The 26,007-nt window shown below is 41.0% G+C and overlaps 1 protein-coding gene across 1 annotated transcript in view; it reads left to right on the forward strand.

Annotated features, from left to right (window-relative positions):
- Nucleotides 1-26,007, forward strand: part of pard3ba (par-3 family cell polarity regulator beta a) — a 198,092-nt gene that overhangs the window by 102,436 nt on the left and 69,649 nt on the right. The window contains 3 exon segments of the mRNA XM_042513093.1: nucleotides 389-433; nucleotides 16,048-16,263; nucleotides 17,701-17,905. Of these exon segments, the coding sequence (XP_042369027.1) occupies nucleotides 389-433; nucleotides 16,048-16,263; nucleotides 17,701-17,905 (466 nt within the window).

Genomic DNA, 26,007 nt, shown 5'->3' on the forward strand with positions numbered 1-26,007 from the left:
CCAGCCTGTAACGGCTGCTGCTGGCCTACTGCAATCCTGTTTAGTTAGATTAGGCGGTGGTGGGTGGGGTGTTGGCGGGGGTTTCTTCTTGTTTTCCTTTTCCTCCCTTTATTATTTCTCTCATTGTCTTCACCTCTATCTGTTCTCATTTTCTCTCGCAAGCACAATATCACTCTTTCTTCTTATATTTCTGCTTCTTTTTCATTTCCTCTTTCAGTCTGTCTCATTTTGTCCCTCACTGGTCCTCCTCTGTCTGATACTTCTGCAGGGACTCATTTACAGCGTGTGCCAGCACCAGTAGATACCATTATTACCATTTGTAAAGCGGCACAAAGCTGCTCAGTATCCCAGTATGTGTGATAATTTTGTCTGTTTTTTTGTGTTACAGTGGCTGACGAGAGCAACATGGGATCACTGGTCGGGCAGAGGAACGGTAAGTGTTTGATCTAATCTAAACAAATGCATAAAAGCATAAAAATGTTCTCCTCTTTTGCTTTTGATCCTCCAAACTGCCACATCTCTTTTTCTCGAAAAGTGCAACAGTTTAATCCATCAACATGCAACTATAAATGAACCGTGTGTGTGATGATTCTCATTTTCTCATTTTTATGCCTCTGTGCCGGCCATTATTAGTCTTCATGGTTTTGGGATGTCCGTCCATTGGTCCATACATACTTGCGTCCCATATCGTGGTATCTCACAAAAGCCTTGCATCAAATTTGGCACAAACATCCACTTGGACTTAACGATGAACTGATTAGATTTTTCTAGTTGAAGGTCAAGGTCACTGTAACCTTATCTGTCTGATTCCCGTAAACAGGATATCTTAGGATCACCGTGAGGGATATTTTTATAATTTGGCACAAACATCCCCTTTGACTCAAGGATGGACCGACTCATGTTTTATGTCACAATACATTTTTTAAAAATATAATCAAAGTTCCCCTAGCCTGTAATATTGGCATTAAATTTCTTCCCAAGTGGCATTTAAAAGTCATTAAAAGGCTTAAATGCCACTTTCCTTAAGTTGAAGGGACCCTGTGACAGTATTTTGGAGTTCAAGGTCACTGTGACCTTGGGTCTGTCTCTTACTTGTTAATTTGATATCTCAAGAAGGCCTTGAGGAAATCTCCTCAAATTTGGGACAAACGTCCACTTTGACTCAACGATGAACCAGTGGGAATTTGATGACCAAAGGTCAAGGTCACCGTCACTTCTTCATCCATCTCATTCTTGTGAGGGTAATATCTCAAGAAGGCCTTGAGGGAATTACCTCAAATTTGGAGTTTGTTGGTCAAAGTTCAACTGTCACTAATATTTGGTCAGATACTGAATTGGTGAAAATAATATTGGGTTTCCTTGTTGAAACTGTGCTGATTGTATAGATTTTCTGTGCTGCGATGGGGAAATGTGTTCACAGACATGGATGTAATCTGTAAGTGCAACTTGACTGGTTTTCAGAGTCATTCAAACACAAGGCGGTAATTCTAGTTTTCTCATCTATTCTCAAACATTTCTTTAGTCCTCATTCTCCTTTGCCTCCCCCTCCTCTCCACTCCTTTGGCTGACAAAGTTGAGTTGTGAAGCACTTAGTGTCTGAGCTCTCACTGCTTTATAGCCGTCCAGGTCAGCAGGCCCACAGTGCTCAATCCTCACACAGCTGACAGCAGCCGTATAGCATTACAATGACTTCTGCTTCACTTATTCCTCCGCACTCAGTTCCGCCTTGTTTTATTTGAGAAAAGTCTAGTTAAAGGTAAAATATAAAGTCAGTATTACTTTTTGCTTTACTGAGTGACATTACACAGTCATGCTTCAAACCATATATAATTCACTCTGAAGAATTGAAGTACTTTCTGACTGCTGGAACCACTGTTAGTTTGGAATTAGCCTTGACTGAATCCCCTCTCAGACATGCACCTCGTTATGCAAATCTGATGGCAATTTAACATGTCAGTCTCATGTCCGGAGTCACTTTTACATAAAAGTCCTGACTGCAATCTGACTCGTAACATTTCTGTAAAACTTAGAGCACAGAACAAGACTGAGATGAAAGTTAATACACAGAAAGAGGGATTAAATTCACATCTTGTTTTATTCAAGAGTTCTAACATAACATATTGTCATTCCATGCTTGTTAGACCTTGTAAAAAAGGCAGCAGAATTTGCTATCTAATGACATTAAATGAAGATATTGATTACATTCATTTATTATGGGAGTCACTGTAGTCTGTGATCTATAATTAAGGCTTCAATGGCAAAACAAGTTTTAATATCCATCAGTGATGCAGCCCGCGAGAACGCTCTTCTTCTTTGACTTCCCTCTTGTGCACCAGGTGCAGAATATCACGCAAGAGTTGTGGCTTTTTCTGTAAAAGTCACGTTTGAATAAAGCTGTAAGGAATATTTCCATCATGGATGCCTGAATGAGAAAAAGCAAGAGTCAGATGTGACTGCTCCAGCATTGCGTCTCCAGTATGAATAAAAATCTGTTGCTTGCAGAGAGCATGGTTCAGTTGACCATCTTTAGTTGGGCTGCAGAAGATGACATAGACGGGGAGGTTTCCAGGCGCTTCTTTTTCAGCTTTGCTAAATTTGTGCTTAAATTGAGCTCTTAGGTTTTTTTTTGCAAGCGTTGATGGTGCTTTTTTGCGGTTGGCGTTGGATGGCAGTGCTTCTTGTGCTGTGTTCAGATGCCTCTCACAAGTATTTAAACCTTTGAAACCTGAGAAAATTGGTTTTATTTCTTTTGAGAATAAGGGGAAAAACACAATGAGCAACTCTGCAAAAAAGCTGGCCCACAAATTGCAAAAAAAAATCTAAAAGGTGACAAGAAAATGACCTGAAAATTAGCTGTGGGGGATTAATTTTAATACACTGTGGGGGATTTTTTTTTATATATATATATTTATATAAACTAGGGACAAATGTCCAGAAATGTCCAGAAAACTATTTTTTATTTACCTCTAGCTTTACAATTTATTTTCAACTCATAAATATATTTTTTTGCACATTTTAAAGGTTATTTTCTTTGTTTGTTTTACTGTATTTTAGTTGCTAATTTTTAGGTCCATTTTCTGTAACTTTTTACTTCTAAATATCTAGGTCATTTCTTGTTAAGATGCTTATTCACATGTTTTTAAAAGAAATCATGCAATTTTGCTCAGCTTTCAAAGGGTTTAACAACAATTACAACAACGATTTTTTTTTTCCCAGGAAACAAACAACAGTCTTTTGGTAGAAAGTTCAGAGTTTTATCCATCACCTCTCCTGCCCTCTCTGTGCAGTTTTTCTCGCTCTTCACACTTCAGCAGTTACTCTGACGAAAACAGGACACAATAACAATAGAGTTTTGTTGTATTGTTGCTTGTATAGTTTTATCTGACCAATCAGTGATTGGTTGATTGAAGTTATTGTTGTAATTGTGGTGTTCAGTAGTGTAGATACATCTCATTCAGAACACCTGCTGTATTTTAAAATGGCAACAAAGCTTATATAACAAAAGAGACATGACCAGCATTTTAGTTCTGATGTTGAGAGACAGGTCTGACTTCTTCTCTGCCTCTATGTCTCTGTAACACACACACACACACACACACACACACACACACACACACACGTACACCGATCTCTTAAATCCACCTGCAACAAGCCCACTAAGCCTGTTGCAGGTGGAATACAAATGTCCCGAGCTCTGTTGGTGACCTCAAATCCCCCACACTCAGCATTCACACAAGTGGCTTCGCCTCCACTCCCCCTCGTCCTCCTCCTCCTTCTCCCCCTCGAATAGTCCCCTGTCTCTCCCCCCTATGATTTTCCTGGCATTTCTGATCAGCACCCATAACCTATATGATATATAAAGCGATCCATTTCTCTGCTGCAACGTTCCTTTCTTGATTTTTCTTTTTTTCATCCCCCCTTCCCTTGACATCTTAGCTAATGTGTATTGACAGGGCTTTTTCGTGTTTTTCATTTTTGCTGACGCAGTGTATTTGCCTAGCTTCCTGCGCCCCCTCCTTCCTAAATGGCCTCAGTGTTTCTTTATGGGCTTTGACATATTTCATTAGGCGGATGGTCTTAAGAGGCCTGCCTGGCTTCTTTAATCTGGCTAAAACCCTTTTTCTCTCTGGCTAGAGCCGCTACGAGGAGTGCCTCACTCCTCTAACTCTCTCTCTCTCGCTTCATCTTTCTCTCTGTCACTTACTCACTGAGTCCCATTCTCCCTCTCTTTTTTCAGTCTAAGGAGTCTCCATCTTCAATAAAGCTTTTAGTTGTTTTTTCTTTTCTTTTTTTTCTGCTTTCATATTTGCTACCACTCTCGTCACTTCTCTCTTGATTATTCTCCTGCTCTTTGTTGCCAGGCTCATTCCAGTTTTAGTATCCTCTCAATCCCAAGCCGTCATCCCTCTTTCTTTTTTTCTCTCCTACATCCTTCTCTCTCTCTGTATGATCACTTTCATTCTCTTTCTCTCAACAGGCTGATCCTCTTTTATTCACTCGCTCTCTGTTATCGTCAGCCTTCTCTTTCTTTCTCAACGTCCTCTGCAGCTGTATCTGTTCCAGCCTTATGTGATTATGGTGAACATGCTCCAGTCTCTGGAGTTTCCTCTCTCAATTCAGAACAGTGCAGCGTCTCCTCGTGACTCTGTATGTTTAGTGAGAGTGTCTGCCTGTTAAGACCAAGCCCACATCCGAGAACTAGCGGTGATGAAAGCCCCCTGCTGTCGCCTAATGTCAATGTGTCTCAGCCAAAAAGCTGCACAGGAACACACCAAACTGACGGTCAACCAGCACATATGTTCTATGCCTGCATGAGAGGAGATTCCCCCAACAGTCATCTGTAATCGTCATTCAGAACAGTTTGTTTCGACCTCGCTCCCCCTTAACTTTAGCTGTTTGTTTACTTCCTCTCTTCCGTTTATCCTTTGTTACGCTGAGCTGAACGGCCAATCAGAGTGATTTCATTCATTGATGGGCTCCACGGCCGCCGGTTCAGCATACTGAATTTGCTTATTGACAAATTTGCCACTGATTCAGCAAACTGAATCTGAACTAGGCTGCTGCCATGGAGCTGGTCTGTGAATGTCATGATAGTGACATTTCTAACTTACATACAGTGCCTTGAAAAATATTGATATTAATGCCATTTTCATGGTTTCCCGCACAATAATTTACCTGTGGCGGCCTGTTATGATTAAAACATCTACTGCCACATTGCATTTTTTCCATTTTTGGAACTGGGGTGTATTGACTGCACCACATCCTCAATGTGCAGATCGTAATCTGGGCACAGACGGTGCAGTAGAACGTCAGGCGCAGATAAAGTGAAACATTCTTTGCACTGGGTCTTAAAATCTGCAGTGTCTGCGCCTCTCAGCTATCAATCTGATCAGCTCTGACTGGAAAGAGACACAGAGCAAAGCGTCATACTCTGAAAACCACACCCACAGGCTTCAACCAAGGGGTGAAATGCTCACAAAATGTGTGCAGCTATCTAAAAACATTAGATACCAGCATGAAATGGATCATTGTAGCACCTTATGTCTCCCAGAGAGGAAATGTAATAGCTGGCTTCAACCTCGACAGTTCGGTCAAATTAGGAAATCACTTGCTGCTCATAGTTCACAAAATGTCAGGATCCCACAGTTTCCTTCCATTCTGTCTGCTGATCACACACATCTGTGTTCACTTTTGTCCTCTTAAAAGCTCAGTTTTTTGGTTCTGCATCTTAGAAAGTTAGTTTTGGGTTCTTTTCATTGTTGGCAGTACATCCCATCACACAGCAGCATTTAGACATTATTCTGTTGTTTGCTAGTTGATGGAAAAGACAAGGTGGTACCTTCAGGCAACACAAAGTTAATGTAGAGCGATGGATTGTATTCCCCCTGGAGGGGGCGGGACTTAAATGCGGCCTGTCTCTATTGACAGATCAATTATCTACCGCACGACTCAAACTGCTGCTGATGGTGTGTTCTGCCTATGCTTCGTTCATGAGCGAGAAAATATGTCTGAATTCAGCAAGGAGAAACAAGATTAAAAAAAACAAACGGGAAGTTTGCATTCATTGAAATGTACTGATAAATCAATATTCTTGACAACCCTCGTGCCTGTGTGTGTGTGTGTGTGTGTGTGTGTGTGTGTGTGTGTGCGCTTGTGTGTCAACACCCCACAGACAGCCAGAGTAATGGACAGATATCTCTCATTCATCCCCCCATTTTTCTCCCTTAGCGTCTAACATCTCCCCTGGTGTCAGGCTGCCCTCTTACAACACACCTGGGAGCTCTTCCAGCACACACACACACACACACACACACACACACACACACACACACATAGTACAGTATATGCCAATGCAGAGGCTTCTACTGCATCTTAGCCTCATGCACATTTCTCTGCATTTGTTGCAGATGTCGCTTCAGTTCCTATTTGTTTCCCTGATTCTTCAGCATTTTTCAGTGTGTATATCTGGAGTGTGTTTTCTGATGATCACTTGAAGAAATCCATTGTTGTCTGTTTAGTGTTGCCAAGCTAACAGCTAACCCTGCAGCACAGCCAGCGGTGCCGTCGCTCCGTGCACCCATTAGTCCACTGCTGTTTCTTCTCCACACAATAAGACTTTGAAACCAGCCAGCGTCCCGCCAGCACTGAAGCCTCTGCTTTGTTTTCAGTCTCTTTGTTTGGGTGCTGTGTAACTCTGCCGCTCACTGTCATTCGCTGCTTAGCTCGCTCCCTCTCTCTCCCTCCGTTCTTTGCATCCAGCGTGTCATTGTTGATTTAAGCTGAAAGTCACCATGTTGCGGCGATTTGGATTGATTTATCAGTCTGTGCCTGTAAGCACCATCTGTGAGTGTCTGTGTGCTTTTCTTGTATTTCTATTCTTGTAAGGGCCGATTCTTCTCCTTCTACACTGTCAACAGCTTGCACCTGACAATCACGTGTGATTTGTGAAGTACAGAGCTGGATCTGAATATTTGAAAATAGCATTTATGTAGGTCTATAATTTATCAATCATTATTAAAAAATACACACAAGCTGTTATTAGGTCACAAAAGTGAATAGATGATGATGTTGTTCAACCAAAGCCCTCAGGATTACAAATGTGCATGAATTACACCAGAAAATGTTTTTTTTTTATATGCTTTTATTCTGATAACATATTGTGCAGTTAATTGCAATTTGTTATCGTTTTGCAAGTGCAAACTAAGGAAAATCTTTGTGGACATCTTATAGGATAAAATTCCGTATTTGCAATGTTAATAATTTGTAAACGAAAAACATCAGTACCCCTCCACATCATACCTTGCACAGAAATATAATCCCAAAGATGTGCGTTGATGTAATGCATAAAAATGGATGGATGTAAAGACGTTAATGTATACCGCATTGTCTTCAGTCAGAAGGAAACTGTTCTCTTGGCATGAGGTTTTGGTCTTGATTGACTGTAGTCTTCTGCGGGGGGGGAGTGTTTCAAAGACTTTTGTCTCCGGGGTAGAGGAGGGTTCAGCCACAATCCCTCCTGCCCGTCTCAGGGTCCTGGAGGAGTGATTATTGCAGTGTAGAAGTGACTCATCATTGTTTTTGGAAGGTTGAACTTCTTCATCTGCTGGAGGAAGTACATCCTTCACTGTGCTAATGTTCAGCTCCCACTTGTGGTCTTGGATGATGATGGAACTGAGGACGTGAAAGGACTCCATAGTGTCGACTGCGGAGTCGAAAACAATTATATGGGCTCATTGGGTTGTTCTTCCCAAAATCCACAGCCATTTCAGCCTTTAATCCTTAATGAGTGCATTTTAACTGGATCCATGAGGTTTAACAGCCAACTCACTAATGGTGTAAACTATAAACTATACAAAACAGCATATACCACCACAGTCTGAACGGACACGTTATAAACACTGACAGAAAATGATATTTGTGTTTTGGAACCTTGAACAGCAAACTTAACCGCAAACTAAAAACTATTCCAGCACGAGGCATGATGGCAGTGAGGGAGTCCCTACAATGATATGGCATCTGGCTGGAGAGAGCTGAATGTTTCTGTAAATATTGTAAAATATTGTGGGATGCTAGCAAGCGAGCTTGTTGTACAAAATGGATGTGGTTGTATGATGTGGTGTGGAAGCTACAACAGTGATATCTATAAGTTACCACCAATAGTACTGTTTTGAATATGAACAATGAGGAAATAAGTACTCACACATCCTTTCAGTGGTTATGTCTCTGAGACCACAGCTGATATCAAAGTGTTTTTTTTACATGATGTGAAGCTCTATTTTTCACGGATGCAGTGTGGACAGAGCCGTGTATGCGATGTGGCGTAATAGTCTGACGCTTGCATCCACTTAGGTCATGGTGTGAGACTAAAAAGCAGAATTTATTGGTGGTGTAGTAGTAAATAAAGGGCTTCACCAGTTCAGCATTATGTAGATTTGTGTATGTGAATTTATGCTCTCTACAGTTCTCCCTAAGTGCACACATTCTCGTATCCACCACACGTTTACAAATGGCACATGTCCCGCTCCGCACAGTTTGCTCCAACCCTCATCCATACTCTGCCAGCCCCCCGTGCTGCTGTAATCCAGTAGAGGTAAGCAGTAATTATGAAATGGCCTTTTAAGTCCCCTCCAGTTATTAAAGCCATTCATCTAGACGGAGGCAGAATACATACGGGCCCATATGTCCCCATTCCCTCATACATCTAAACAGCTAAACCCAATTACTGCCAGAGCAGCGCCTCCGTCCAGCTTCATCCTCTGCCTCTGATATAGCTGAGTGCATTCAAATAGTGATGGAGGGATGCTTAATGATGGGACAGGTCTTTAATTGGAGTGGAGTTGTGATTGGCCATAACATGAATTGGATTTGCTTTTACTGGCTATACAGTTGTCTGAAGTGATTTGGTTTGAAGTTGAGTTTTCATATGATATGAAGACAGAGTATGAAGTCAGATCATTAGTGACGTTCTGCTCTTCCACTGCTGTGCCGAAACACTGTTCACTATTTAAAGGGTAAGGCTGGCAATAGTCTATATTTTTCTTATTGTCAACAAATGAAACGACCAAAACCAACAATGAAATGTTGGTTTTGGTATTATTGCTATTATTGTACAAAAACTGTTAAAAACATGTCAGTGCCTTTGTTGTGTGTGGGCACTGTAGTTTATTTTGAGTAAATCCCACTAGTTCAGTCAAATGTGTTATCCAGGTCACGGTAATTCTAGGTGCTTTATCATAGAAAACTGGTCTTCCTCAAGTTTTTTGAAGATGTTTTGCATCTCATCAGTGTCTTTTTCAGTTCAGAACTAAAGACGTCTTCAAAAAACTCAAGCACGTTCGGTTGCCTTCAATATAGCACCTAGAAAGTCAAATGTGTAATACTATGCAGGTGAAAAAAACGTGTTTTTTGGCTATAACTACACAATAACATACAAAAATAAACAAAGAAGATGTAAGGTAATTCTAGTTACCCTTTGGACCTGTTGTATGTCATCATTGGTTTCCTCCATTAAAGCTTTGGGGGCTTGTATTTAGTAAATTTAATCTAAGGTTAAGCAATGAAGATAAGTGTCATGAGACCTTTTTGTTTTCTCTCCATTTCTTTGTAGAATATAAAGAACTCAAATCCATTCATAAACATTTGTTGAGATGAGATTTGTTAATGTCTATTGTGATTTAAGATTTTATAGGCTCCTCTTGAATTAGATCACTTTTATTGAAACTGCGTAACACAAAAGGGGTCCATTCTATTGCTTTTAACACTGTATTTAATTCTTCTGTTGGATTAAATTGAATAACCTTTATTGAAAAGGTTGACACAGAGAGCAGGCTGTCTTTTACAGGTGTGTGTGTGTGTGTGTGTGTGTGTGTGTGTGTGTGTGTGTGTCATGTGTTTTTATAGCAGAGCGCAGGTCAGGGCCTGTTTTACAGGTCTCCAGAAAAAATGGCTGCTTGTTTTTATTGGTGAGTCTTGAGATTGGATAGTAGATGGAAAAGTGGATGTGTGACCTACATGTGTGTTTCTATAAGCACACATGTTGTGATTCTCGTGTGTGTGTGCATCCGTGTGGTCATGTGTGTGTTTAAAAAACTATGGCCAGAAGCAACAAGCCCCTTTTTTTCACTGTTGGCTAAAGTGTCTCCTTGGCAACTCACACACACACACGCACACACACATACACCTGCTCTGCCACCCCCAGCAGTTTTGATGGAGGGGGCACTTTCTTGTAACCGTGGCAACCTTTCAGCAAGTGTGCTGCAAAGGCGCTTGCTGTGGAGCACATTGTAGTCCAGTTGATAGGTAAGTGTTAAGACCCTGCTGAGACACTGTGGGCAGGTTCAGCATTGTGCCCGGGGTTTTATTGGGATGTGTGTAAGTGTGTGTGTGTGTGTATGTGTGTGGCTGTTTGTGTGTTTTGAGTGGAACAACAATGTCAGCTTCAATATAAATAAGACAATATCCTGTTTAATAGTTTGCTGGTTGATTGGATGGTGTAATAGGTAAGACACAGTGGCAGGGCATCGCAGTGTGTGCTTGTGTGTGTAAGTCCGTGTATTAAATTTGTACTGCACAATCTGCATGGCAAAGCCTGTAATTTGGACATTTCTGAGTTCATTTATTCTTGTGTTCATTGGGTGAAATAATTAGTGTGCAGACAACTTGTATTCAGAATTGATAGTTTGCGCCGGCGGTGGGAAAACAGACATTTTAGAGCCAGACTGCAATTATTATTTTTCAATTATTCCCACAAAATATCAGCATTGATAATGTTTTGACCCCCATGACATAAAACCAGAGAATAAGTTGTATGAGTGTGCCTCAGTCACAAGTTGCAGCTCTGTCACAGTCACTTTTAAGGCGTCGCTTTAAAAGTACAAAGTAGCATGATGGAGCGGTGTTAGTCCTTGCAGGGCCTGTCAGTGCGGCGGGACCCCAAGGCTACGTTTCAGGCAACGACTTCACTGCTGTCTGCTCAATACAGGCACGACAGCCTGTACTAAAGTCACTATATGCAGATCACATTTAGATGTGTGTTGGATAGGCATGCGTGCAGGTAGATGTTGACATGGCAGGTGTGAGCTTTTGACAGGCAGGTCCATAAAATATCCTCAATTTGATAAATATTAGGCCTCCAAAGTAATTCAATAGTCTTAAATGTGAAATTTTGAGGTCTTAATTGCCATAACCATTTTATCTAATTTAATGTATTCATCTTTATTTTCTTTTTATCAAAATGAATCAAGCTCTTTGGTATGAAAGTTTTTTCATGATACAAATCTTTAAAATTTGCACAGAAACGAATACTTTCTTTTACTTTATACTTGCAATTATCATTTAGGAAAATGTAGATCAACCTAGCTCTATGTGATAACTGTATTTTCTTTATCTGCACAGGACCACATAATGTATCTTTATACTTTTCTACAAAGCAATGAATAAGAAAAATATGATTTGTTCAAAAATATGTATTAAATCTGGTCAAAAATCTTTGTGAAAAAGTCTAAAAAGCATTTAATTGAAGCGTCTCATACCTGAGGACACCCTGGTTATGTGGGTGTTGGTGTGTTTTGTGGATAATTGAGTGTTTCTCACCATTTCACAGTGGTAATTGGCAGGTTCTTTGTTTTCAGCAAAATTTTTGGCATTAAGGATGTTCTTGCACATCATTTCCAAGAAGTTGTTTGTCTGTCAGAAGAAGTGTTGGTTTATATGTATCTTTTTTTTTTCACTGTAAACTCCCAATTTCAAGTTTTCTTTTATTGATAATCTCAGTGTTCCTCAACACTGCAGTTTCATGGATAATGTAATTACACTGTATAAGACCTTTATCTTTCTAACATCGCCACTGTAAACCCACACCATGTGGATCAGGTCTGCCCCTCCTCAAACAACAGTGTCATAGTTCATTGGGATGTTTCACTTTGGACATCATCATATGCCAGTTCGGTAGACATTGGCCTGATGGAAAACGCGTTGTTTGGGAAGTATTCTGTCATGTGCCAATGTAGCGGCAATGGGAGAAAACAGCGGCCTAATTGGAGCTGGGAGGCAAATTATGAGCCGTCAGCTGCTGTTGCTGTGGAAAACAAACCGGTCAGAGGCGTCAGTTAGAGCTGTGGGAAATTTGGAAAACAACTGGGACCAAAGACTAGGGCCCAAACACCAAAATATATAGCAGCTTAATACATCAGACACCACCCCCATAATCCAACTTTAAAGTTCTTTGAATGCTGAATTTATTTCACTTCTACAAAGAGTAATCTTCAGCTTTGTTCAGTTGGGTGTTTCCTTCAGAAACGCACCTTGGGAGTTGTACTTGACTTCTCCTCTGAAGTTTATTTGTACTTTTTGAAAACTTTTTTGTCATACAGCAGCTATTTTCTAATGCAGTGAAACATCTTTTGCACTGATGATTCAACTTGGACTTTTATGGTCATCCAAGCCTTTAAATTGCCTAAGCTGCCAACGTTAAACATCGTCTTTGCACGAAAAGTAACTTCTGAGACCGTGACACCCAAAATTAGTCTTCCCACTTCTCCACTGGCTAAGAGTGAGATAAGGAGGAGCGAGACAGACAGTAAGGAGGTGACATTTTTGCTTGATCTGGGACGGAGGAGCGTTACAGCTGTGAAGGGCATCGCCATCGTCCTGGCCTGTTTGGCTGTTAGGCTGTTTGTCAAATCTGTGCACCAGCTTGAATCAGTGGCAATCAAGCAGACATGATGCGAATGGATCCGTGCGAGCATCTGCTGGCACAGCGGGCAGCGATATGTGATAAACGCTGATTTCACCCTCCATTGGATCGAGCTGGCGATGATAGCCACCTCTCCCCCACTCATCCATCCTATTAAACCCTCATTATTCATTTACCTCCAGCCTCAGCCGCCTGACATGCATGGAATGAGTCCACTCACACACAAACATACACTCGCAAAAGTAAATGTCTTCTCTTATTTCATCTGTGGCGGTCAAGGACACACACCACTATCTCATACAGGCATGACTTTTAATTTTTATTCTTCTTCGCCCAAAATTCTCACATTTTGTCGTCCTCACACACACATGCCCACGCTTTCAGACACACAGTCTCTCTGTGTATAGTGCAGCAGTGTGCTGGCAAGAAGCTTAATTCTATCAGGCTGCGAGCTGGACAGCCGTAATTACATTTGTGACACAAATCCTGCCTCTCAAATTGAGCGTTTTATTCCTGAGCGCTCCCCCCTCTCTATTTATAACCCCTTATTCCCCATAAATCCCACTTCCTCTCAGAAAGTCAATTTAGGACTTAAAAGGCAGCCACGCTCCGCTTACTTTTCTCCCCCCTCCTTCGACTCTATCGCCGCTTCAGTTTCACTTCTCCTTTCCCCCCCTCCTGCTCTACTTCGGAGCTTTGAAGCCTCTGAAATGACGTCTTAAGCAGTGAGTGCCATGATGCGAGAAAGTCATCCCTACAGGAAAGTTTCCGACAGAAAAAACACCGCTTGCAACCTGTCTGTAACTTCTTTGAAGAGTCACTGTTTCATTGTGATACACAGCTGGGTTGGTGTGTCGTTTTCTTCACCACTCTTGGTCACCCTGTCCTTCAACTTCTCACAGGGCGGCTTCCCCCTTGGCATGACATTTACTCTCTTTTCTCCTTTTTTTCCCCCTCCGTTTTTCTTACAGCTCTGCATTTCCTCAAATCTTACATTTCCCCGGCGCCTCCTCCTCTCCTCTCCGCTCCCCTGCTGAATCAGCTGTGGCCTTCATCACTTCCCCGCTCCTCTGTCTCCCCTTTCTTCCTCCCTCGACTTGGAGGCCATACCTGAGTACAGTATGATGGCAGTTCATTTATTCCCGCTCTCTCTTGCTTATGCATGAGCCTGTCAGTTCCCATAGTGCCGCTCCTCACCTGTCCCTGTACCACTCCACCTCATTCATCGTTGCTTTTCCCCTCCTTTATGTTGCTCCTATAGGACTCTGACTTTCTCCTCATTTCTGTCAAGCCTGTTTTTCACCCCCCGATTTCCTCTACCCCTCTCTCTCTCTACATTTCATCTTCATAGCTTTATATTTCTGGGCTTTAACCTTTTTGAGGTTCATTCAAAAAAAAAAAGCTATATCCATTAGGGAGAGGGTGTGTGAGCTGATTTCTCAGGTAAAAATCAGGTGATCTTTTGCTGAGTCGGTCTACATCTAAACCTTCAAAAAACTTAGGCCAAGACATCAATATCTCTAGTATAAATTAAATAATAAAATAATATATTCCTCATAAATATAAATTAAAATATGATTATATAATGATGTATGATTTTATAGTTTTAAATGTGTATTGACTGAATCCAAGAAACCATGAAAAAGTCTATAATTCTTGTCCAGTCCAGACTCCTTTCGATCTATAATAATCTTTAATTCTGCTGAAGTAAACATAGCTTGATCTCATGCCTTAAAGTATACGTTTTTATGATTTATTTTTTCCTTACAATGTTTCTTTATAGTTTCAGATATTCTTCTTTGGTTTGTGCTGTTTTTTTCCCCTCAAATGTTTAGACAAGACAAAGAAATTCAATCGAAGACCAAACAAAACACTAGATATCAGAGATGGGGGACTCTTGAGAAACATGAGAACTTGAGACTTGCTTGACTGCAAGACAAAAGACTTGATTTAACTTTGACTTGTTATTCATGACTTGAAAGGACCTTTTTTTTAAAGGAGATAATTGCATTTTTTAAGATATTGCTCAGTTTTGTTGTTGAAACACGATTTCATGATTTCTATTGCTGTGCGTGCAAACGTGGCAACGTGCTAGGACATGCAGACTTCCCACCATAGACTGTGTTAAAATAATGGATGCAGCTAGTGTGACATCCCCAATTGATTTGTGGATTGCTGCTTTGAAGCCTTGAATTCAACATTTTGGCTGTTTCCATCTTGGGTTTTTTTTGGAACCACAAGTAATCATTTTATGATAGCATGCATGACAGTTGTCATGAATGTGGAGACCAAAACCGTGTATGTACCAGGCTGTAAGCATTTTGACATGGGGGTCTTTGGGAATTGACTCTCACTTGGAGCAAGTGGACATTAGAGAAACTGCAGTTTTTTGCACTTCTGCGCTGGCTTCTTTTCTGGTTGCTGCTTGGGTGAAACACGAGGCAGCTATTATGGAGCAGGCTCATCCAAAAATTTAAAAACCAAAGGGATTCAAAGATTATGTTGTCTGAAAGTAAGAGGACAGGTCTGCAGATCAAAAATCAGTGACATGACTATCACAGCATTAAACATATTAGCTATATGTTTATATCTAATCATCTGAGAAGTTCATATGACTTGACTCATAACTTGCTTGACTTCAGTAATGACTCCATTTGTCTTACTTGCTTCATATCAGGGACTCAACTTGATTCTCATCACAGTAACTTGAGACTTAACTGAGACTTGTAAGTGTGACTCCCATTGCTGCAATATACACAAAAAAGGGAGAAGAAGAAGAACAAAATATGTCAAGACTGAAAAGTGTGAAAGATTTCTCAGAGACTGATTATGCAAGGTTAATAGATAGAAAAGATAAATGCTTGCATAACTTTTGGACATCCTTGACTGGATTCAGTAGACGCAATGCACAACTTTATACTGGATTGGACCTAATCTGGCACAAATGGACCAAGTGTGGACTCATTCCAGTGCTCCCTCACATAACTCATTCAAAGTGCCTTGTCCCCACTCCTTGTTTCTATCCTGCAATGAACTGATCTCAGCTTCTGTTCAAGTTGAAAAATCCTTTAAATAAGGAAATATTAATGTAGAAGATGAGTATTGGTGTAATGTTTTATAAGCAGTAGGGAAATTTAGCTAAAAGCTTTTGATCTCCATACCCAGAGTCTTTTAAACACTTAAAACCATGCTGTCCCATTTGATCAGTGGCAGCATATCTTATTTTGGAGCAAACTTCCCTCCTCCTCCATCACTTTCTTTATTTCCCCCTGCACTCCCTCTTGTCCTCTGTTCAGCATCTGTCCACCTCATCGCTCATAGACCCTCCCGTCTTCTTCTCTTTTGTCTCTCAGATCCTTCGGCTGCTGGAGCGCTGGGCCCAACCCTGGGCCTCATGAAGTCCAGCTCCCTGGAGAGTCTCCAGACAGCCGTGTCGGAGGCCAAGCAGAGTCGCAGCCAAGCCCAGGTGCCCTTTCACCGCCCGCGGCCACATATGGTCAGAGGCCGGGGATGCAACCAGAGTTTCCGCATCGCCATCGACAAGTCCTACGATGGACCTTCTGAAGATGGTAAGACTTCTTAGGGGCATTTTATGAACAGAAATAGTGAAAGACACACAAGAACACTTTGGAAAATGTTTCTTTTAATGTCACTGTTGCTATAATATAGGAATCTCTTCTAGACATTGTATCCATTTTAAATTAGAGCCTTCACTGCCAACGCACATCCCTTAGGCTTTATAGCACACTGGCACTCAAGAAGAGCCAGAGGCCTGCCAAGGGACAGTGCTTAGCCTAAGTACCTTAATGAAATGCTACATGATTTTATCCACTCAGCAATTTAGGAAGAGCGACTTTATATCTTACAGCAGCATATTTTTAGTGCTCTACCTTATGAACCCACAGACATGTTGGATGTTGAGTGTGTGATTACTAGCGAAATTATCCTCCATGTTCCCTGAAATGAGTGACTTCATGCAGAATGTTGACTAATGATGTTTGGAAAAATCTGGAGTGTGAAGAATTACCCATCTGCGGTTGTATTAGATGAGAAGTCTGTCTTTGACTGCATTTGGCACAGAATGGCAATTATACAAGTTAAATTTGTGTAGAAATTTTCTTTTTTTTTTGTCTTAAGCCGGTTGCCTGAATTTGAGTCCTTTTACTTTCAATGAAACATTAAACCATAATTGAGAATTGTCAAAAAGGGACAGTTCACCTCAAAATCAAAAATACATATTTTTTCCTCTCACCTGTAGTACTATAAATCAGTCCAAATTGTTTTGGTGTGTTTTTCGAGGGTTGGAGATATCATAGAGATGTCTGCCTGCATGTGTATTTATTTAAAGGACTAATTTTCTGGAGGTATTTTCATCACCTGATGCTGCTGTTTGCACACTTTGTCTTGCTTAATTGTCGATTTTTAGGATTTTTTTAACAGCATACAAGAAAATTGACAGACAGTGGTTTTGCTACAGGACCGTGCCAGTTTTTGCACAGCTAGTTCAATTCAAATCTCATGTTTAATTTCCATTATTCGGCTTACGGCGCTTTACACCAAAACAACCTTGATTGGTGAATAGCACTACAGGTAAGAGGAAAAATATGTACTTTAATTGTAGGGTAAACTGTCCTTTTAACTTGCCTTGCACAAGCATTTAAACCTCTGAAATGTGAGCAAATTGGTTTTACTACTGTTACACCCACTTAGGTTTTTCTTTGGATGGCTTTTTCGTGTATGTTTAAATTCAGCATAGCACGTGGATATAGCTGCTGGCTGGACCCATCCAGGTGTGGAGACTTGCCTCTGGCGAGCCCCCTGCACTGGCAGCAAAGCTGCCTATTAGAGGACTAACTAGCTTACTGAGTAGATGTCTCAACAGCACAGTGAAGTGTACATGCATACTGAATTAAATAATAAATGTTATACATGCAGCTGCATTTATGAATCTGTATCCCAGCTGTATCCACGCATATATTGCAACCTCTGCCCCTCTCCCTCCTCAGACGACGACCTGTCGGAGCAGAGCTCCGGCCACGAAACACCCGTCAGCAGCTCCTCTCGCCAGGGCTTGGATGCAGAGGATGGAAAGAAGAAGAAGAAAACCAAAGGGAAGAAGAAAGAGAAAAAGACTAAAGGAAAGAAGAAGACAGACGATTCTGTGGAGGATCTGGAGAAGAAGACCAAAAAGAAAGGATTTGGCCTCTTAAGGTATGTAGGTTTATTTATTTAAACTATCTGGCAATAAGACGTCTCTTTGAGATTGGTTAACCGATGGTAATTTGATGGTAATAGCAAAGCAGCTCCAAAGACGTCCATGACGGGACCTCGATTCTCTAAATCAGTGGTTCCCAGCTGGCGGGTTGCGAGTCCATTCTGACCATGTCAAGTTTGTGAAAAATTGACTGGCTTGGGTTTTTTTCACCCTCCCCAAAGCTAAAAATATTTTTCCTTGAGCCTCTTTGGATGCCTCGGGGAAAATGCATGAAGTGTTCATCCCACATGATGTGTACAAGGACCATCAGAAATTTGAAAATCCATGTATAATTTCTGTTTGTAAAGTGTCTGGCTGTGATAAATAGTGATTTTTATTTTGGCAGGCCTGCATTTTGGAAGGCATGTTTTCTTTGAAAATCACCAAAAATATTTTGAGAAAAAGAAATTGCAAAAAATGTTTTAGAGAACAAGAACATTGCCCAAAAAAACCCCCAAAACTATCAACTTTTATGTTTGTATCCAAATTGAACAACTTTTTCAGAGAAGAATTTGCACTATTGTTAACGTTACTATCCTATCTCGGAGTGGCACAGTTCAGATTGAGGTTGGCTCAGCTGGTTTAAGATCAGCAGTAAAAGGAAACAAAATACCGTTTGCGTCCTTCCTGTAGACGGTATCTACATAGAAATCGGTAGCAAACAGCTGTCCTACTTTCCCTTGGTTAAGTTTCAACAAATTACCCACTGAGCCCAGCAGGATTATGGGATATTGGATTATTGGATATGAGCACAACCTTCGCTGTAATGGAGGGTATCCATTATCTCTCAATCCAAGTAAAGTCCCAGCAACACAGTACCAACGCAAGCCGCTTGTCACCCCTTTATCAACCTGTCCCCATCGTGATTGTGGTGGTCCAATCCTCCAATCCTTATCTATTGGCAGTGACACGGTGTGGTCAGTGTATCACTGCACTTCCAACACTTGAGATTCAATTAGACTGTGGCAAGAGATAGCGCAGGCGGAGCGTTGGCCTACAGATGGCAGATAAGAATCCAATCGGCCACAGTGTCAAGGGCAGTAATGGAAGAGATGTTCACATGGTTAGGCCGGCGGTGGAGAGTAGGGCAGGGGAGAGAAGGGCGAGATGAAGGACACACACAGGGAGCCGGAGTTACAGACAGGAACACATGTCTGAAAGGTTGTAGTAGTGTTAAGCTGCCTAAAATCCAGTCCAGCTAGTGCTTCATTTCCCCAATAAAATGTTCCTATAGTTCCATTTATTACACACATCCAGCTTTGGCTGTTTCTCTGCAGCAGAATATGTAGGAGCTGACACTGCTAGCTGTGTGACAGATTGTGTTTATATGTTTGGGAGGTAATCTCTGCATCTATACACCACAGGCATACAGTACCGTTTCCATTTTTTTTTTTTTCATTTCTCTGTTTAAATGGTGGTGCTGTGATGTTTGTTCCTTCTCTTTCTTTTTATATTCTCTTTCCATGTCTGTGTTTATGAATCTCTCTCTCTTTTCATCATGCCTGCTCTTATTTTGAAAGGGTTAGTTGCCATACATAAATGAATAAATAAATAACAGACCAGCCCTTTAAAACCTGCTTTTGGAACCAAATGCATAATGAATTTAATAACAGATAAGACAAAGAAACCCCCACTCAAAAGTCGACTTGGGAAACACATCCCTGGTCTGCTCTTTTCTTTGCACTTTTGACACAATTATGAATGGTGGCACACATATGCATGTAGTTACAAATAGACACACACACACTCATACAGGGACACACCCTCTCCTCTTCCTCAGTTGCAGACTCATCCTTTTTATTTGGCAACAATAGTCAGAAACACTCAGAACCAGCCCACTGTTGATCCAAACACAGAGGCTGAGTGCTTTTCTTCCTCAACAATAGCACTGAGTCTTATAAAAAGCTTCCAGATTGTTGCACCACACACTAGCCTTCCTCTCTCTGGCCTTTATCTGGCCGACTTGATCGTTATTGAACTTGAAATATGACTTAATTAGCCAGAGTATTGCGCGGTTCAATCTAATTGCAGCCCTCAAATGTTATTTTACTCCAATGGCAGCATTAGGAAAAGGGCAAATTATAAACATATGACCTCAATTTCCCTCTGCAGTGAACGTGTGCGCAACAGCAGCTAGCACAACAAATGTTGGAAGTCGGCCCTGTCCTTTCAGCGGCCACAAATATTTAGTTTAGCTGCGCCAGTGTTTGAAGAACAAGTTGATTTTGGCGGCAGTATATTGCAAACAGCTGGGTGTAAGGTGACCTCTGGAGATCCCATTTGTTGTGGCAACATTTGTTTTTTGCTAAATCCATATGTGATCCTCTTTATATGAAGAGCATCATTTCCTAACTCCACATACAGTGTGTCATTTCTCTCCACAGCTGCTCTGAGTCATTCATTGTTTTGCATTATTACACCTGCTGGCATAATGAGAGTGCTTCAATTAAAGGTCAAAGATCCATACGGCTTACACTGTTTAGTCCAGCTGATATCAAACTTATCCAGCTGTGATATTTAACCCTTTGAAGCCTGAGCAATTTGGCTTCATTTCTTTCAAAAGCATGGTGTGAAAGCAGGGAGCAACTTCAAGAAGAAATGACCCAGAAATTAGCAAGACATTGGTAAAAAGTACAAGAAAATTACCTAAACATGATTTTAATTCTATAATATAATTCTGAACATATAATTATGATAATCTTATATATAGTTCTCTTAAATGTTTTTCTAAACTGACTTATTTCTTGCTATGTGCAAAACATTTCTTGCCTCATTGCCCTTTTCCTCATGTTTTTCCAAGAAATCAGGTTCAAGCACCTGTGAAAGGTGTCTGAACGCAGCACGAGAAAATTGATGTCGATCCAGGTTTCAGTTGGTTAAATCACTCTGAACCACTTCCCCTCCCTCTCACCTTTGTTAGAGTTTCTCACTCTTTATACTATGTCAGGTGTTCTCTGCATCAAGTATTGCTGCTATTCAGCGCCGCCTCTACGGACTCGCGCACCACGCACCATGCGTAGGGCACCACGGTGCTGAGGGGGCACCAACTGCGCCGATCGTCATAATAATTACAGGCCTAAATGATGAATTATTTTGTTTAAGCTAAGCTGAAGCACACAGGTGAGTAGGGCACCCAAATGGCCAGCAGCGGCCCTGCTGCTAAAAGAGTGTAATAAGCATCAAATATTTTAAAAAAGATATGAAAAAAAAAATTAACATATAGAGTCCCATGACAATCCGTCACGCTATCTGCTGATGAAAATCATGTGATATGACTGAAATCCTCTGATTTTTTTTCAGTGTTTGTGAGCCACTCTCTCCCTCCACACATAGAGTGATGCCCTCGTCTCCTCTTTTTCATCAGCAGGCTCTCAAAGCCCCGTTCGCATCCTGTCTCCCTGATTGCTAAATAAGCCCAGACAAATGGCAGTGCCCTTCAGACCTTCCTCAGCAGAGGTTGACTGCTTGTCTTGTCTGTATTCAGCAGACAGCAGTGAAGTCTTTGCCTGTAACATCGCCTCGGGGGCTGCGCCACTGACAGACCGCAGAAAGACTAACACTGGAGCTCAGGCTGCTCGGCTGTTTTCTCTCAACACCGCTGCCACATCCGCATGCTCCTGCAGAACAAAGAGGACAGGCTGGTCAGGGGTTTCAGATGTCTTTATCAAACAAGGAGATTCACATTACACCCTCTCATTTTAATAAAACTTCTGCCAACAATATTATTGTTGGCATAAAACAAAAAAAAAAAAAAAATCTTTGTCATGATCAAGTTAAGTCAGACTAATCTGGTTCACTAAAGTTGCTAAAACTTATAAAGAACAAGGTAATTTCACTTGTCATTTTTGAGTCGCAACTACCTCACAAAATTCAGTACCATGTTTAAGAAAATACAAATTTGACAACTGGCAGATTACAGATATATAGTACTTGGTTAACTGAAGTTGCTAAAACTTACAAAACAACTTCACAAAATTAAGTAGAACTAGATTTTGAGTAAACTTAACAATACGATATAAAGTACACATGAATTTAGATTAATAGTCTAATTTTCTTTACTTTTTTAAGGAAATCGGTTTCCTTGATTATTTTGAGTAAGATCAACTTTTGAGATTTTACAGTGCACATATTTTCATAAGTTTCTCATCCTTGGGAAACTGATCACAGCGTTAATTCCAGTGTGCACAGCTTATGCTTGAGCTCACACTTGGTCTTGTTTTTGTGTGGATTAGACACATTATCCAATCCTGTTTGATCCAACATGACTTAATCAGGAGGTCAGAGTTTGAAGGATATAGTTTGTGACTAACATCCTCTTGTGTCACCAAGCGAGTCTTGCTCAAGAGTGACATTCAGCTAAATGGTGTGTGTATCTTTACGTTGTTTATCCCGCGTGTTACTTCATCTGCATCTGCAGTGCATGTAACCGATCATCGGGTGTGTCATTGCTTAGCTGCCCCCATCAGCCCTGCTGGGCACTGACACATCCCGTCTGTCCCTGCGTCCTGTCACTCACTCAGTCAGTCAGGATCAATGTTTCGCTGTCGCTATCAGCACACGTCCCGCTGTGACAGCTCACCAACACCCTTCCGCCAATTTAGGGGACATGAAAGCCGGCGTTTTGAACCGCTGTTTACAAATCCACATACAACGTGATATATCCTCTCCCCCTCACACTTCTCTGTTTGCGGCCTTGAAATCCGACAGGGAAGCAAGCCAATTAGCGCCGTCCGTTCCGCTCTTATCCTATCGCAGAGCAGCAGGATGTGCAGGGTTGAAAGGTAGTCACTGGTGGGCTGTACGCCACAGAACCAAAGCCTTGTTGTCAAGCTGCAAGTTGATTTCAGATGGATTACTGCTGTCATTGTGTACTCCTTTTTCCTTTTCCTTGAGCCCTCGCTCCCCTCCTCTTTTAATTTCACGATGAGGCTCCTCTTCTCCTGTAGATCCTTTCCTCCCGACCTCATTTGTGCCCTTTCCTTTGTGTCATTCCCCCTTTTTCCCAGTTCGTCCCTCTATTTCCTTGAATGAAGTATTGATTTAACCAGGCTACATCAGACAAAATGAGCTCTCAGGTCCCGCTTCAACTCACACAAGTTTGTGATTATCTTTGATTAAGTGTGCTAATATGAGCTCCGTGAGGTCCCAGAGACCTCCTGCCAATTTATCAAGCAAGAAACATGTTGTTTCATGGATTCAGTCTCTGTGAAGTCTCAGTCGTTGGTTCTCTTTCCTTTAACTGCTCAGCCATGATGTCTGTCGCTGCTTGTGATGTATCAACTACCCAGTTATTGTTCCTTTGCCTCATTACAGAAACTTTCTAAGCCTAAAATCCCATTTAATCTCAGACTAGGATGACATTTTGGATTTTTACTATTACAGAAACATGTTTCCTAACTACCTTCACAAAATAATAACCTACATTATCTTAGAATGGGGATTTAGTTATTACAGAATCATCCTAACTTTTCAAAGTTGAGAATCATTAGTTAGGATGGCATAGACTCTGTCCTAAATTCAAAATAACTGCAAAAACAGCATAGAAAAGAACGGGCCTTCAAAGCTGTATCCAGGTGTCTTCATACATCCAGGTGTCTGGGGTCATTAGTGACGTTTGATTAATTATCATTTGCAAATCAGCCGAACATTGAAACATTTAGCTGATTAATATTTATTTCCACAATAAAGGTTCAAGTGCAAACATATGTATTGACATTAACATAACGTCTCATGTATCCTGACTGAAGTGAAGTGTTATTATAAACAGATGATAGCAACATTAACAGATGCAACGCTAGCAAAATGGTGTTTGCTCAGAAAGTATAGACAGTTCGCTAGCTAATGCAAGATATGAATGTTAGCTAGGCTACTGACAGGAATTTAGCATAACATTGCAAGAAGTTAACCATTCAAAAAGTATCATTTCTTTTGACACTTTGCATATCTCTCAGAGTCGACAGTGATATAGCTGTTTGTTATCAAGATATTTGGGTGACACTTTTTGCATATTTGAATATTGCAGGAGGATGTTCCATCCCCCCAAATAATAATAATAATAATACATATCTATAATTAGATAAAAACATTTTATTCAAATCACTAAAAGACACCCTACAAGACAGTTTTAAATAAGCAGCAATACATCCATAGATCATTAAGGCAAACAATCATTCATATACAATGGTAAAAAGTCATAAAGTTAAATATAAAGTAAATATAATAACTTTAAAAAATCACAGTTTTAAAACTATCTATAAATTCATTATGATAAAATAATGATACGTTACTGCCTTGAGTTAAGATAAGACAGGAGGGCTGATATAGGCGAGGACACAGCTGTGAGTTTAGGATTTGTTTCTGTAATAGTACGATTTTCTTTTCCTTTTATTAATCCTATCCTCCTATGTTTTTGTCATGAGGATCTTTTTTATTATGAACAAAACAGAAAAGTTTCTCCTGTGCATCAGAAAATATTCCAGGTAAAAGATCCGCTTGGTCATGGGTGTTTATAACTGCAGAAGCTTTAGCTGGCTGTAGCACTTATCACTGTGTTTTTGGCAATATGGAGAACAGAAACACCTCCACAGTGTCACAGATTGTGACTTTAAACCCACTAAAAGAAGGTAAGGAAAGGAAGGAAGGATAGACGACTATACGAACGGGCCCTGGCTGTCAAAAGTGTTGCTACCAAAATCCCTGTGACATGTTTGTGTGGGTGTCTCAGCAGTGACTCTAAGCTGCGATGGGGGTAAATTGGAGGTGCATTACCTAATCCCACCGTTGGTTAATGCTCTGCAGGTGGATTTCTTTGATCCACCATCTCATCTGGCATTTAAGCGCTGTTTGCTACGCTGATATGGAATATGCAGCGGAGTCTTTAAGAGCATTAATGTTAGTATTCTCTTTTGTAAAATATGCATAAGGCCATACATTTTGCACACAGGACAAACCCATCTCCTGTGGTTATCGCTCGCTCTCACTTCATCTCTATTCATCTCTTTATCTTCCCATAAATAATATATGCCAAACCACAAATCACTTTCTTTGCAACACTTGACACACGGCCATGGCTTACTAATCAGGGCTGCCTTAAAAACATGTTCCCAGAGATATGTGAAGCCGTGCAGACCATATTTACGCATTTGTGCATGTAAAAGCTATATATGTTGGCCAGAGGTTTGAGTGATTGAAACAGAGACAGCAATCATGCAAATCCTGCTGAGGGTTAATGTTGCCCCTCTTATCTGCTGTTGGCTTTAACCTGCAATTAGAGGAACCCAGAGTGTTGCACATGTGTGTGAAGATATACATTCAATACACAGCAGAAATCAAATGTTCTTTGTACATTTTCTCAAATTGTATTAGTCCTTTTTTCAGCCATTATGGCTCTCCTCCGCCATCACAATTCCTAATGCAGTTTTTGCACCAAATCTCTCAACCCCCGAAATGTGCCGTAACATTGAAATACTGTTAACAGCGAGCTGCGAATAACCCTTCATAGAGAAAAGGTAGTCTTAAAATGACAGCCATTTCTTTTTTCCTTTTCATAATTCAGATTTGTGCCCAATTTGCTCCCTGCAAGTCTCCCGCCGCCCTAAATATAAAAAGCTGCCAAGTATTTTTCCAGTCGTTGAAAATGAGCTTTCGCATAGCAGAAGCAGCCTCCTGTACCCTCTATTGAGGCATAATTCTAATTTACAACTTTGCCATGGAGGCAAACAGACACGGGCGCTATCACCGTCGGCAGCCGCCGGAAAACAAATTAACTTTTTTCCCTCCGTTTCTCCCCTCCATCCAGCGCGATGGGCAGCTTTTCCTGAAATGATGTGTGGGTTTATTGGCGTTGATGTGAGCTGTCAGTCAAATATCAGAGGGATGGGGAATTGACGGTGGAGATGATGAGGAAATCCTCATGCATATATATCAGCTGATAAAGGGGCCGTCACAACAGGCCTTCCCGCCCCTCCCTCTCTCTCTCTCCATCTCTCTCCATCACTCATGCCTTCCCCTTGAAATCTCCTCCCTTCTCTTCTCACACGAAGGCTTTTATGTTCCTTGT

This window comes from Plectropomus leopardus, chromosome 24 (assembly GCF_008729295.1).
Source record: "Plectropomus leopardus isolate mb chromosome 24, YSFRI_Pleo_2.0, whole genome shotgun sequence".
NCBI lineage: Eukaryota > Metazoa > Chordata > Actinopteri > Perciformes > Serranidae > Plectropomus > Plectropomus leopardus.